The 16382-nt window shown below is 34.5% G+C and overlaps 1 protein-coding gene across 6 annotated transcripts in view; it reads left to right on the plus strand.

The window, feature by feature from the left end:
* Positions 1-16382, plus strand: part of VPS13B (vacuolar protein sorting 13 homolog B) — a 486767-nt gene that overhangs the window by 229770 nt on the left and 240615 nt on the right. For 5 of the 6 annotated variants that reach the window (XM_052788600.1, XM_052788599.1, XM_052788598.1 and 2 more), the window contains exons 21-22: positions 2955-3102; positions 15404-15531. In XM_052788600.1, coding sequence (XP_052644560.1) covers positions 2955-3102; positions 15404-15531 — 276 coding nt within the window. The remainder of the gene's footprint in view (positions 1-2954; positions 3103-15403; positions 15532-16382) is intronic. The other variant, XM_052788602.1, reaches the window with a different exon arrangement.

Here is a 16382-nt window from a genome sequence, read left to right on the forward strand (position 1 = left end):
TAGCCCTTTTTACAGGATATTTTAGCTTCAGTTAGTTGGCATATCTCCACATAAATCAGGAAATACTTGGGGCTTGGTGGTTTTGGCAGATTGGTTTTTAGCTATTATTGTTCTGTGCCTTTCTCTGATTTTAGATCTTTATCATTTCCAAAGTCATGTTGACTGCACAGTATGAAGTAAAATAAAAAATATAACCTTTATCTGTTGATCTATTTACATGCATAAATAGCATATACATATGTGTGTGCTTTGTGTACACATACTTAACATGGTGTGTAATGTGTTAGATTATTTGTGTCAATAAAATCTAAATTTGGAAAAGGATGGCTTTTCTGTAGTTTTTTAGCCACTGCTTAAAAAGTTAATTGTAATTATTATACTGGAAAAGTAGTAAATTTTCTTATTTTGAGTACCATGAATTATTATTAATATAGTATTCAGTGTATAATAACCACAGAACATTATTGCATTGATAAAACTGTGGCCAGTATTCTAGAACAGAATCTGATTTTGACTTTGTGTCAACAAAAAAACCTCATATAAATGTTGCCGTAGTTCCATAACTTTATTAAATGTTCTTTATCTTCTTTGTAACACTACCAATTTGTAACCATAAAGCTTACATCCCAGGTAGGTGTGTTAAACTTTACTATGTATTACTTTATAGCTAGCTTTTGGGATTCTTGTGATGAAATGGTTATGATAACACTTGCCTGCAATGTCTCCTTTCCCATCAGATTCATCTTCTTATACAGCTGTGGGGCTCTTGTCATGTGCTGTTTCCCAGGCCACAATTTCCTCATCAGTTTGTGGCTAAAACCCAAATCTTGATGATCCTTTTCCATCTTTTCCACTGATCTTTCATCTTCTGCATTCTTTTAACCAGAAATCTTTTGCCAAAAACCTGACAAGATTGTGCTGGGCGTCATCAACAGCAACATCAGGCTTGATTTCAGTGAGCAAAGATGAAACAGCTGTTTCATTGTCCAGATTAGCACTCAAGCACTCAATATTTGGTCATAATTTTTTCCAGCTTTGTCTGGCTGTGATAGCCTTGATGTTTTTCACTATATGAGTAGTGGTGTAACTTACTATTATTATATTTTGCTGATCCATTTCTTCAGTGGTTCAGAAATAGATACTGCTTCTTCAGACAGTATTTCCATCCTGTTGTCTTTTGTGCTGTCTTATATTGTTTGTGTTGATTCTTCAGAAACTCTTGCTTCACTTTGGCAAGTCAATGTTCTTGCAATGTTACATCCAGAATTGCCAAATCATGGCTCAACAGTTGCTGTCATGGGAAGCTGCAGACGGCTTTGTCTTACGAAATGTTGTATCAGATAAAGTGCTAAATTTTGAAAACAAGTGATGTAAAGTGTCTGACGAAAATTTGCAAAACTTCAGACTCTCTCTCCCTATGCATGTGGAAAGTATTTGTGTGGTGTAAAACTTGTCTTTTCAAAGCTGATGGGGGTTTTTTGTTGTTGTTATGGCTAGAGGACACCAAAGTAGCATGTTACTATATTCCAGAATGACTTTTTAGTGCTTTTGGAGACAAAGCTGATGACTGTACGTTCAGAGTGGGGAGGAGAGATGAGACTTCTGTTTGCCATTGACATTAGTGTTTTCCTATTAACTTTGCATACCACTGTATATACAAGTTGATTGTTTTCACTGGAGTAGGATTAAATGGTTGATTGTCTTTCTTATTTTAATTTACTTTTATAGTGGAAAATGGTGAAGGCGTTTGGAAGTCATTTTCCTTCAATTAAATGATTTTTCTGTTTGTTTTGGGGTTTTGTATGTGTGCACGTGTTGCACACTGCTTGATTCAGTGATCTGTTTTCTATTGGAGAAAATTTACAAGCACATTGCCCGCCTCACACGAATTTGTTTCCCACAGAGATTCCTAATGCAACGTGTGAGGTTTCTCATTACCCAGCTATACGGATTACATTTTCACTCCAATACCAACAAAATTAAATTACACAAAAATTGATCAAGATGCATGTAATCCTAATGTCTGATCTTTAGAAAAAACTTTTGTCCTCTTTAAATGATAACCCTCTGCAAAATCAACGGTAGAAGTATTCTGCTTTTGTCAACAGGGATACATCTACAATTTATATAGCAGCTAATGCTACAGCAAAATGTTAATGGCCAACTGTACAACAAAATTGAGGATCCAGGTTTTTTATGATTTTGTCTTTTCTGGCTTGCATTAATAAAAAAAAATAACAACAAAGCCAATAGACTGTATTCATTTGTGGACCTCCAGTTCCAGAACCTATGTGGATTAATACACATCACTCTTTTCTAATCTTAAAATAAGGATGCAGTCCTTCAAACTAGTTTTTAATGCATTCAGTTTTGTTTAACAGTGTCATATTTTGAGCAGTTTTTCATTTATTTGATGTGCTTGAAAGACAAAACAATTCAAAATCAGTAGTGGTCAGAATTAAATTATATATTTAAAACATGAGAAACAAATACAATAATATACAAATAACAATGCATCTTTTCTTTTGAAGTTTAATGAAGGTTGATAAATTTCTTTGCAAAACTTTGGGATCTTCATATCTGGCTAAAATTTTCCAGTTTCCATTAAACATTTAGATAATTATTTTGTTTTGGTGATCATCCAGGTTTATTCATGTGCATCTTGATTGGCTGACAGGCATGGTATTTAAAGTTAATAAATTATATTTTACTTTTTTTGTTATCGTAGAGCTTTTCCTCAGACTAACAGTACTAAAATAAAGAATTACAAGTGCAAGTCTGAATGCAGCATTTCATAATTTGTTTTCAAAATATATGTGCTCTAATCATTGTTTCAAGTTGTCTTCTATACATTTCAAAATATGTAGTTTAAGACATGCTTCTCATGACAGTGTCATAATTCAATATTAATATGTTTTGGTTTTGAGTGGTTCACAAGGCGCTTCTTTTTCTAGCAGTCTGTAGGAACTGTTCCACTTGGTGTGTCAGTAACTCGAAAAAAAGAGGATGAAGCATCAGTTGGAAGTGCACCTTTGGCAAGGCAGCAATCAAATCAAGCCTCTGAGTATGCCAGCAGTCCTGTCAAAACAAAAACAGTAACAGGTATGATCACTTAATTGGAACTAGCCATTCTGCCTTTGCAACCTCCCTCAATAACATGTGTCCACAATTGAACAGTATCACCTGTGCAAATACTGTGGAACAACTTTCATTTGTAAAGAAATAGTCCCCAGAAAATTACAACTTTTTAAAGTAAAATAATCAGACTTGCAATTTTGAAACATGTATTTAATTTTCTTCTCATTTTTATTTAGGTACTACCTTTGGGACCCTGATAGTTTTATGTAACACATTTTCTAAAATGAGATTAAGGAGATGTGCTTTCAATAGTATATCTGCTATTTGCCTTGGTATTTAATATTCTAGTCCATAATTTTATCAGACTTTATACACTGTGATTAATCTCTTTGATTTCAGTCAGTCTGTTCACATTACTTAAAGTCTGGCATGTATGGAAGTCAAGATTTGTGCACAAACAGTTAAAATTGACTGTTTTCAAAATCACTGTCCCATAGAAAATGCATTTGTTGGCACTTCTGTTTCTGGAATTCAAGAAATTATTAAATTTCAGAATATTTTCTGGCCACTTAAGAGTGCTAAAGTTAAACTTTGTTATCACTAATCAAGATGATATGGCTTTCTGGGATTTTCTGGGCTATTTATTCATATAGTACTGTCTGCAATTAGTAAAGTAGGAGACCATCCAAAAAAAAGTGACTATCCAGCTGAGACTTTTAGTAATCCTTCTGAAATACACTGAGCAACTTCTCTTTTCCTTTGCATTGGTGTTTATTTCCAGATAATCATGAAGTACTTCAAGATGTTGTCTGCTGAAACTGAGATGACAATCTTGTCCGTTAGTGGTAGGGTTAATTGTTATTTTGAGACTAAAAGGGACTAAAACCAGAAAATCTGCTTGCTGAATATTATGTAGGTTGTCATGTTATCATTGGTAGTAAAATAATAGATTCATTTCAAAGATTTCTTTCTATTACATTTAGGAATATCCTTTATTTTTACCATCTATCCTGTTATTTTTACCATTCATTTATGAATTTCCTTTATTTTTGCCTGTAATGAAATGACTGTACTAAGTATTTCTTCTTCTTTTAACTATATTTATCATCTGTTCTTCTATATCAACATCATAAATGATATGATTTTTTTCTTCTTGAGGTTAATTTTACCTGTGCCTGTCAACAAAGCACAAAGGTGTAATTCACTAGAGAAACTTTTGTAACTTGAATATTTGACATTCAAAACCAGCTATTTGCATGAACAGATGCTTAGGTTAGTTTGTGTTAATTACCAATTTATGAAAGTATGCATGTAGTTTGCATAAGTAGTTTGTACTTCAGTGTTTTGAAAATTAGTGTCCCAGTCTGGTACCTGCTCAGCTTGGTAGCCAGTTTTGATCTTCAGCCTTTGTTAATCTGAACCTTGAGTATTATCTTTTCTGCAGTAACGATCACACCAGAACAGTCTACTACAAGAAAATGTTATTGCTGAAAATCTAGAAATGCCATGAATATCAGTTTTGCTTTTGTTTTCAGTTTTGTGTGTGTGAGTGCAGGAATGATAAAATAAAATGATAAATTATAAATAACATCCTAAAAGCAAAAGAAGGATTTCTCTGCATCTCAGCTGCTTCTACTTTTTAATTTGAAGTCAATACCAAGATGTGTTTTCAATTACTTAGTACAACACACGTTGCTGCAAAAATGAAAAGTTCAGTTTTAGGTTTCCTTTATGTTAGCTACCACTTACTTTACTTATTCAGTTTATCAAATAAGTTTAGCCTATATGTTGGGGGGTTTTGTGATTAAGCAGGTATTTGGCTTCTCTATGAAATAATTTCATGCCATAAAGTTTGATACTAATAAATGAAAGGTGATAGTATTAATTTTCTCAGGAGATAACATTGACTAAGCAGTTTTTTTAATTAGAAGCAGTCTTTTAAAGAAGAGATTACTAAATTTGGTGTAATTAATTCTCAATTGTTAAAAATTTATTGAAAAAAGTTACTATTTTTTAAAGCAAAGCTACATACATATAGCAGAGGGTCTATTTTGTTTGTTTTTAAGATGTAGTGTGCCTGACACTGCTGGTTTGAAGGCTAGCCTGTGTTTTAAAATGTCTACCTATTTGTTATATTCTGGAGATAAAATGCTAGGTGTAATATACCTGAAGTATTTGAAATTTATGTGCAAAAATGGGGAATAAAAACATAAAATGAATGCCAGAGAGCAAAAGCCTTGTATACTAATGAAATTATTTAAAGGGGTGCTATCTGTCTGCTTCAGTAGACCACACAGATTTCCCTTAATTAAAGAAAGGAGAGCTGTGTCACACTGCAGTGCCATGCAGGCTTCTTCTCTCTATAGCCTCCTGAAACTTCATGCGATGTTAGAAGCTTTTCCTGTAGACTTCATCTTGTTCCCTGTTTGTCAGAATTGGCTTTGCACTGGAAGATACAGGGGACGGTAAAAACTAACACGTATGTTGTGTCACAAAAAAAGTCTCTGCATTGATTACAAAGCCACCAGTTACAGTGGTTAGTGTGATGCAAGTGTGATAGATAAGATCTCATTCTCAGAGAAATTTCAGTGTATCCTTTCTTTCACAATTAATTTCTTTACATGTATATAATGTGCTGGAATATGGTGAATGAGTGACTAGTTTATTAAACTAAAAATAGAGTGCCTGTGATTCTTCTCCTTTCTAATTTTTCTGGGTCCCTTGCTCCCACAATTTTTCACTTTATGACGTTTCTTTTAATTTCATCTACTTTCTATCTCAGTTTTCTTTCATTATTTGTCTCACTTTTTTAAACTAGGAATACCACACTGATTATAGGTCTAGGATGTATAATGCTACCTATGCTGCAAAAGCATCCTAGGTAAAAGGGGCAACAATCCTTGTAAGCCTCATATTTCTTAACCATCAAGGCTCTAGCTACAGATGCCTTAAGTTGTCAGAAAACTGAGATTCCTACATTGATAAATCTGAGATTCCTACATTAATAGCAAGCACATATGCATAGTCTTTGCGGATTGAAAGAGATTGTATCTTAAAATCATGCTATTCTGGTGGTGATTTTGAATTTATCCTTCTCAAGTCTAGCATGATCTCAGCAGTTACTCCCTTGAGAACTGCTAGAAACCAACTCTATGTATTAAATGAAAGCAGTTTGTAATCACAGCTGTAAAATGATTTAAAACATTGATCTTGAGTTCAGTTTATTAGTTAATGGCTGCTGAGACCTTGCCAAAAATGAAGCATGGGAAAAGAGCAAAACTACTATTTATATAGTATCTGTCTGTGAAAATCCAAGGTTTCAGTTCTTAAGTCTCAAATTGTAGTTATTTATAAATCTCCTTAACCACAAAGGCTTCAAAAACAGAGTCAGATAATATAATATATGGTTTAAATTTTGTATGATGTGGCTGTGAACAAGCAAGGTGATAAAGAAAGAATATTCTGAAAAAAGTAGTATTTACCTCAATTCCTCCATCCACCCACTTGTCCTCCCATTCTCAGCAATTCAGCAGTTCCATTAGTTCAGTGAAAAGTGATTTGCAGACCCATAGCTATAGGTAGAAGTATAGCTCTTATGTCTGGATAGTGGCAAAATGATTGCTGTATGTGTGTATAAATATGTAATATGTATAGTATATGTAGCATACCTATACAGGAAGATATTATGGGCTGCAGTAGATGGATAGGGCAGTCTTTGAAAGCTGTCCTGTGCACACTATTGAATAATGATTAAAGCCAAAGTGTCTGTTTTCACACATCCAAGGTGGGTGCTCATTCATTACTAAAATAACTTGTAGATTTCATTCATATTAAGTTATTAAATTATTATAATTATTTTCACTTTGAAAAAGATAATAATATTTTCCATGCTTAAAGATGAAATTGGGGTTTTGGAGGGTTTTTTACTGCCTCTTAGTGAGGTCTTTTTATAGGCATTACACTGAAATTTAATTTCACCAACATCTACTGTGACATCAAACATTAAGCAGTGCTACAAAGTAACTATGATATCCCAGACACAAATTTGCTACTGTCTTGTGAGGTGTAACCCAGTGACTACAGCATCTAATTTTCCAGTAACAGTAGAAAAATAGCCTCGCACATGTTCTTTAGTATGAGGAATGCTTTTAATGAAAGAAGCTGCTTTAGAGAGGCTGAAAAGGTTATTAATTTTTTTTCTCACTCAGAATCCTGAAAATTGACTACTTTTATAGCCACAGGATAGGTAGGTAAGTGGAATTTAATGTATCATCTAAGAAGTCATGAACCTTTCAGCTGGAGTACGTCCCACAGCCTCTTACAAAGGCACTTGAAAACTAAATGCCTTGTCCCATAACAGAAAGTACAGTTGTCCCATAACGGAAAGTACAATTGTCACATAAAATTTTGCTGATCCCTGTTGTGCAACAGCCAGGTATTTGGTCATGGTACAGGGGGTGACTGCATTTCAGCCATGTCCTGAGTGTACATCAGGGCGTTTGACAGCAGGCAAGTGTTTTTCATCACTAGGTCTAGTGCCCATGACCAGTGATTGCTTCATTTTGTTGTCTGGTGGACAGATTGAAAGGGCATTTGCAAAAGAGAATTAAACAATGGTGGGTTTTGGACAGCTTTTTTCCATAGGCCAGCTTGATCAGGTCCACAGGTCAGAGAGCGCACTGATCATTTAATTCCACTACAGTTTCAGTATTACCATGGAGTATCAGTCCCAAGTTCAAAGCTGAGAAGAGAATCCAGCATTGTTTCATTCTGCAGGAAGTGTGTATGTGGTGTGTAAGAGTGTGTGTATATGGAGAGAAATATAGGACATGAAATCATTCCAGTTTGGAAAAATCTCTTCCCTGTGTTTCTGAAACATTGATATTTTTTTCTGTTGAACTATTGTTCTTACTGAGAAATAATTAAAGAGTTTTAAAGTTTCCTAAGTGCTAAGTTTCACTTAGTCTACTATTTGTTTGTATTTCAAGCAGATGCAGGATGGTGTCATAACAAAGTTCAAAGCTCTTAGATGACCTTTATAGTCTCTGTCCTGTGTAAATTGATTTCTAATAAGGGCATAGCTCCTGTTGCCAATTTCTACCTTCTTTACCCTGCTTACTTATTTTCCCACAGCTTGTAGAAATGCAGTATCTTTGAGATATTTATCTTGTCAAATTTGATTTATACTGACAAGCAAATGCAAAAGGAATTAGAGGACAAGCAAGGAGTTGCATGCATATGCATAGAGTATAGGATTGCATGAGCCTTCTTTCCATAGGAAACCAGGCAAAGAAAGATCCCCACCTTTCCTCTCAATCACTTCTAACATGTGATAGTGTAGATACAATAACACAGTTATAATTTGGTAGTTAGATACTTACTGTAACTGGAACTTCCTGGTTGCTACAGGAAGTGTTAGTAATTCAATTTTGAAAGCTTTACTCAAGTAATTTTTAAAATTCCTTTGAAGTATACACATGAAATATTTCTGAACCACTATTAAATACTTCACCATAAAAGTGGAGAAAAGAGGAAGCTTTAAATATAGACATGTCTCTATTTTATTTAGACTAACTGATGCTGTGCTAGTGTTTTTATTTGAATTTTCATCTTAAGTTAATAAACTTTCTATTGAGTACAGTGTGGCAGAATATGACCTGTACTTAGCAAAACTGGATGCAGTTACTGATTTTTTTTTTTTTTTTTCCCCTAAAGTACAGCTAGAATGCTGAACTAGATTCCTGCTAAAATGAGCTGTTGGAATGCAAAAAACTGGCAAATGTGAGGGAAGTCTGGCTGGTGAGAAATCAATGGATTATCTGAAGTATTTGAATTAGTAGGTCACTATTTCTGCTCAATGAACTGAATGATTATCGTTTATTCATGCCTGCTGTGAAATGTATGACTGATGATTTATTTGGGAAGGTGAATGAAATTAAATAGATGCTAAATAGGCAAAGTAAAATACAGGAATTTAAATCTGAGGCACATTTACCTAGGGTTCCTGAACATACTGGGATTTTTATATTTTTATAGATGGGGTTTAGTTCTTGGAAGGGTTATTTAAAAGGAAGGTCTCCAGGCACAGATTATTTATAGTAACTTTTAAATGGCTGGACAGTCACGTACCTATATTGAAAATTAATTATTGTGAGTTTTCATAGCTAGTAAAATGTTTGACTTTTGTGTTATGACAGCATGATTTCTTCAGTTCAGTGTGTGGATTTTAAAAACATTAGTAACACAAAGGCAACGTAGTATATCAACCACACTTTCTGTATGAAGAAATTCAAAGTTGAGAGAGAAAAAGTGTGTGTTTATTTTTAGATTATATTTAAAAGACTAAGGAACTTTCAGTGTATTGTTAAAAAGGCAGAAACCTAGACAGAATTCCTCCTGCATTTACCAGAAAAGTTCTTGCAAATCCAAAGGCTGAAATTCTTGCTTCATAGTATAAAATTTATTTGGAATGGTAAGCAATATTAAGATAAACTCAGGCATGGACTTTAGATATGAACACATATATAACACATTTTTTTAATTACTAATATAGTAGCTCAATTTTGCCTGTGAATGGCTGTTATTGATTTGCACGAAACTCTCAGTCCTTTTTTATTTTTGTTCCTAGAACTAAATAGGTATTTTTTGTCAGAAATAGTGCAGCAATTGTTAAGAATTTGGTGGGGGAAAATGCTGACCATAGCCATTCCCTAGCCAACCCCCACTTTCACACAGAAGGATCCTTTCTGCTTGCACAACAATGCTGATATCACATGTGTCTTTGTCTACTGATATATGTTTACTCTAGAAAAAGGCATGTTGGGTAAAAAGTCAAAAGCCTCTGTATTTTAACACTTATTCTGCTGCTGACTCATTGAATGACCATTCTAATATAGTCACTACACCTCTCTGCTGCCATTTCCCTGGATATAAAGGACTTGCTCTGGCTAGGTGGCAGAGACTGTGTGGCTCAATTATCATCTTGATTGATAAAAGTAATGTATTTTTGCACCACTGTAAAGTAGAATGCAAAAATGCTCGAAGCCCAGTAAAGAAATTATTTATGCAGACTATTCAGTGTGTGGGCAAATATATTGCGTATTTTTATAAGCTTGAAAGGACTTCCTGCTGTTATTTAAGTTAGTTAAGTACTGCTTTTATTCTCAAGCATCGTGATGAAGGGTGCAAACTTTTTTACATGCAGATCATCATAGTCTATCCTTAGGAAAAAAATCTCATTTACATGAATAATTCAAATATCAGTCATCCAGGAATGGGTGTTTAGGGAGTGACTTCTTTTATGATACTGCTAAAATAAAATGTGAATATTTCTGAAACATTTCTGATGGATACTGATGGTTCAGAAAATATTGGTAAATACAGCTTTGAGCTTCACCTAATGGTTTCAATGAGCCTGCTACTTAAATCAGCTTTTTATTTTTAAATTGGATTGTGGGGAAAAATGGTACATTAAGATAGGAAGTATTTTTAACAAGATATTCCTCTGTGTTTTTGCAATTTCTTGCATCTGTATAATTTTTTAATATTAAATCATGGAACAAAATTATTATATGGAATGCATTCCACTGAGAACAGAATTTGTTTCTTTGGCTGTCAGAGATATATATACCCAAAAGTGTGAATCATTTGTAATGCCTTCACATATCTCTATATATAGACATATATGTTTAGTTTTATTGTGTTGCAAATATAAAAATATGTAGACTTACGAGGAAAATTGGCATGCAAACCTAAGGACAAACAAGCTTTTATATAACAAGTTTCACTGAATTTTTACTTTTGCACAATATTATACATAGAAACCAAAACCTGCTGGTTTACAGAAAAGAGCAAGTAAGTTTTAAGTGGGTGGCAGGGGTGTGTGCCTAGTTTTTGTTTTGTTTTACATATGGAGAAACCAATTAATATTCCGCAAAAAAAAATCTGTAGGCCATTTAGATTTTTTTCAGAGTTGTTTGAAGTTTGAATTTTCTCCTCCACTGCATTTTAATCTCATTTCTAATCCCTTAGACCCCTTGACCAGTTCCTTAATGGCTTGCATTAGTCGCAAACACCTTGGTATTTTTGTTTTTATTTCTGATAAAATGCCATATCTAATGCATGAAAATGTGAATAGATATTAAGAAGTCCCAATGAGATCTTTGACACTGTGGAGACTGCTTCTAATTTTAGCAGAGGAAAAATCTTTCCAGAAAGAGCCATGTAATAACAGCATGCTTTCCTTTGATTTCTTTCTTCTTTTAAATACTATTAATGTCCATGTGTTTTGCTGTCAGTGCCTCTTAGTAACTATGATTAGTTTGCAATAGGATTTTTCTCAGCTTAACTTAGTTCTGATGTGTGAGAAGCTGTATGACAGATGATGTGATGTGGGAAGGAAAGTTTGCCCAGCTTGTTGAGGTCATATGACAGATGGACTTTTGAGTATGATCATACGATGGGGATGGTGGAGAGACTGTCCTACTGCGGGCTGCTGCATGAGTGCCTGCCTATGAACCTTGTCTTTCATTAGGAGCTCTCTGAGCTTTTGGGGATCACTGAAAGTACAGGTTTGCCTGCAGCAGCATAACCTTTTCCAACCAGAAAGAAGCTGCTGCCCTCTTAATGCATGAGGTATCTGAGGCACACAGTGGGCCAGGAGAAATGAGTTGTCTTTTGCCAGAGGGATGAGACATGACAGATCTGTACCACGTACAAATTAGGAATAAGGTGTTAGCATTGTATTTTACCTTCCTTTAGTTAAATTGCTAGCTGTAAAGAGAGAGGAGGAACTGAAAGCATGAGGCCAGTGGTGAGTACAGTTAATCAGTAGTCCTCAACCCAGAAGTGGAAAATCTGTGGTCTTTTCTGCTTTGATTTATTTGCTGAAATGTCAGTTTGCCCCAAATCTTCACACTTCAAAAGTTTTATTTTCCCTTTTGTGTTCCTTAGGTAACTGAATATTAATAGCACAGAATAGCACCATTTTCCCCAAAGATCTTTTTATTTTTAAAACTTTAAGTATTTTATGGATCAGACTTCTAAAGCAACCAGTTCCCAATAGGCTAAAAAAAACACAAAGAAGGAGGCATATGTCTATATAAGAAAGACACCTCTGTCTAGAATTTATACGTATAAGTCTTGCTTAGTGGCATCTCCTACAAAGAGAGTACGTTTATGATTAATTTTGCAGGATTGCCACTTAGAACTCCCTCCATACTTTAACCATAAATTGTGAAATGAATCATGAAAACTGCTGCTTCTGGTAGCTCAATCCTGATTGATCTGATCAGTCCTTTTTAAAAAGTCTGTTCATTACCAGTGTGTGTTCTGAAATTGATGGTGAGTGAGGCAGCCTGTGAGTGATTGATAGTTGATTGAAATAGTTGTGGTGTATATTTTTACAAAAATACCAATCACACAATATGGGACTAGAAGATGAGAGTAGAAACATTTTATGTTCCTGTACACTGGTTTTCTTAAAAATTCAATTTGTACAACCCAAAGAAGAACCCCCTCTCCCCCCATTTTTTTTTCCCCCTCATCAGTTTGTAAGTATTTCATACAAATCATATTTTCTATCTAGCTATTGCTGACTGGCTCCTGGCTTCAACACAAGGCTGATTACAGTGCCAGGAAATGTTCCTAGGTTTTCAGTTCAGTAGTAGCTGACTAGCATAATTATTTTAGGAGATTAACCTTCATACCGAGACACATGGAGCTGATCCAGTCTACATGTCTACTGTAGAGGACTAGCCAAGCACACAATAGCCACACCAAACTCCCACAGTCTCTTAGCAACTGTCATCTACTGATGGCCTTGCCTGGTAGGGAATGAAGACATTGTTCTGTCCCAGCATCCCTTCAGACAAAACTCTGGGACTTAACAGTACAGGAGAAAAATGAACAGAGGACTTCGTTCTTCTTTTCAGGAGTTCCTTCTGTGCTTGTTTCTTCTTTCCACTCTGAAACGCTTCTTATTACTTCTCTATTTTTCATGATTTCTGGTTGAATAGTTCCTTATCTGTTTGTTGGGTTTCGAGGCTTTCTTTTGGTTGAGTATGGGCTGTTACAGTGAAGCTGTTGTCAATCATGGATATTCCTGGAATTTGAATCAGCTTTTAAGGTTTGAATTGCACAAACATGGAGAGAAACAAGTGGTGGTTTCGCCAGCTAATTTTGTTTTTAATTCACAGATAGCTGTTTCTGGCATTAGAAAGTTGATTCCCCTAACTGAGAGAGAATTAGCAGAGCGTGTCTTTCCCAGTGAACAAAACATGGGAGACTGGAACAAAACCTAGCTTTAGGTCCCACTCATGAGGAATGCACTTGTTCAGTGATGTAGGATGTTGATATTCCCTGCTGACTGTGCTGTAGAACAGGTAGTTTTACATTGTATTTATCTGTTCATCCTGACCTGAAGCACTCCTGCCTGTGAGATTTCTAGAGTCTCACAGTGACTTTGTATACCTTTCTTGCCCTTGCCTATACTTGTATTCTGGAGTTCTATGCTCCAGTAACTCTTTTATTTTAATATTTCTTGATACTCAAGCTGTTCCTAATTCTTACCTTGTAATATGTGTAGTGTAGGGCCTGACTACACAGAGAAGATGGTGTGAACTGAGGTAGGCTAAGAAGTTAAAGCAGTACAGCTATTCCTCACTGAATGTCTTTGTTTTAACTTAATCCATTCATAATGTGGATGGAATACTCACTGCATGGCATAAAAGTGTCCACATGAGAATATATTATGAAATAGCTGCTCCACTCTGCTTCTCCATATGAACAATTTACTTGTTTGCCTCTCCAGCACAGCTGTCAACAAACAATCCTGAAATGTCATGCTTTTTACATTCTCATGATCCAATTTTCGTTCTTTATCGTTCTAATAGATCCATAATTGGAGCCAGGAATATCTCAGAGGACTAACTATACAGCAGTGATAAAAATTCTCTTTCACTCTTTTGACTACCTCTCTTTTTGAATCTTTTGATTTCCCATCAGTTTAATAAAGTTAATGCTTCTCTTTCTTTTCAGATCATTTAAAATACTCTTTGTTGAAGGATTTTGTCTAGAATATTAATCAACTCTGGTCTTTGCTAGCCTTGATGGAAAAAATGTCATAAATTAATTCCTCAAGTGGCATTAACATTGCATGCTTTTGGCAGAAATTCACCTCTCAGGTGTTTCATTTTTAAATCTTTGCATGTTTCCTTGCATGATCAAAACTGACTGAAGACCCAGTGATGCATGTCAAGGGGCATTTACTTTTGCTCACCTGAGTTCAGTTGATAGCATAATTTTGTTTTAAGAATTTTTTTGTAGTTTGTGTGCCACAGATTTCTCCTATCTGTATAATTGGGAGGTGTAAATTGTCACACTTGTGCTGATTTCAATTTAGTTTAAAATGAAGTCATGAAGACTTCATGATTTATTCCTGCAGTTTTGTCAGCTCAACAACATGTAGGCCAAAACTGAAAACATTAAAGAAGCCGACAATAATTTGGTGAGTATCCCAAAACACAAGGAGGAGGATATTCTGAGAGAGATGACAGGAGGAACTATGTACCACTCATACAGTCTTTAATGAATTTGTAGTTACTACTTGATCTCCTCACTAGTGCTCTTTTGAAGTTCTACTATGCTCATATGCAATTAAACGCTTCTGTTATCTAAAATCTTCATAATAATATGTTCATGTTATTAAATAACTAACAATATAAGGAAATCTCTCTTTTTACTAGAAAACATTGAATTTTGCTGAAATGTTTCATACTTTAGTACCTTTAAGCTTGACAAAGTAAGAAAATGCTTTAAGTTTTGTGCCTTTTTTTGGAAGCATGCTCAAGTTTCTGTTAAGTTAATTTTATAAAGAAAACAAATCAAAGGCTGTGATTTAATATGGGCTGTCTTTCATTTCTTACAACGAGTTTAGAAAACTAAAACCTTCTTTAGATTACACTGGCAGCAGTGTATGTGAAAACTTCTTGGATTGCTATTTCGTCACCAAATAGGTTATCACACTTTGAAAACTGTCCTAATTTGCTTAGGTCAAACATTCTTCATAATATTTTCTTAGTGGTTTACGTTTAAAAAGTTTAGGCATTTCATTTCATTGCATTTCTCACCAGGCTTAGCTGATACAGTTGTATTGCCAAGTTTAAAACTAATAATAGACATACTATTATTATGTCCATAGTGAGATACATAGTGAGAGAAAATCTCTTTTGGAATTTAAAATCAGTAATTTTTTTTTTTTGCTACCAGTAAGTATATTACTTAGTTATATATTCTTTCTGTAACTGAGTTTTGTTATTTGCATTAGAATCTCGTCCTTTGTCACTTCCTGTGAAAACCATGCTGAATTCATCTGAAAGCTGCAGAAGTCCTGAAGAAAGAATGAAGGAATTTATTGGAATAGTGTGGAATGCAGTTAAGTGCCTTACACTTCAGGTAAGATGAAAAGGAAGTGCAAAAAAAACTATGTCTTTCCGAACTTTATAATACTTTTTATGCATCCTAGTGCTTTTTATTAGAGGGTTTTTAAAGGAGCTCCTGAGTTTTATTGTCTTATTTCAGTAGTTTCAAAGTCTTAGAGAATGAAAAATAAAATATAGATTTGTGGTAAATTAAGCAAAGAATGCTTTGGGTTTAGAATATTAGTTTTTGAAATAGTTTTTTATATCTAAGGGGAAGATCCTTAAAAAAATTATGTGAAGAAAAAAATGCTTGTTACACTTTTCTGTATTATAAACATAGCTATACACCTTTTTATCCATAGTTAGACTTGCAGAATACCTTCCTTTATAAAAATAGTTGAGGAAAGTGTGTAGGATAAATACCTTCCTAGGGTGTATGATACAATATGATCTTATACAGTCATGGCTCAGCTGCTTACTTGTCTACCTTTTCATAGATGACCACTCGGATTAAACCAGACTGCTCTAGATTGTGATCGCTGATCAGTAAAAGCAGAGTTTTCATGTAGCAGTATATACGCGTGTTATACACAAAAAAGACCATGTTAGAAGTCCAGTGTTAAGATTGCATGATCAAATACTAGATGGTCTATAAATGCTAGAATTAGGACTCTGTTCTTCCAAGTATATATCAAGTGCCTGCTTAGAAATTACCTTAATTTAGAATTACTATAATCTGCACCTTTTGAACAGTACATTCTATGAGATTGGTATTTTATGGTACACCAGCATATAGCAGCAAAACTGTTTTTGTGTTAAAATAAAATAAAAAAAATAAAAAAACCCTCCTATTTCTGACAGAAAGTAATTGTTGCATGCGTGTTC

The sequence above is a fragment of the Harpia harpyja genome, chromosome 5, assembly GCF_026419915.1.
Source record: "Harpia harpyja isolate bHarHar1 chromosome 5, bHarHar1 primary haplotype, whole genome shotgun sequence".
NCBI lineage: Eukaryota > Metazoa > Chordata > Aves > Accipitriformes > Accipitridae > Harpia > Harpia harpyja.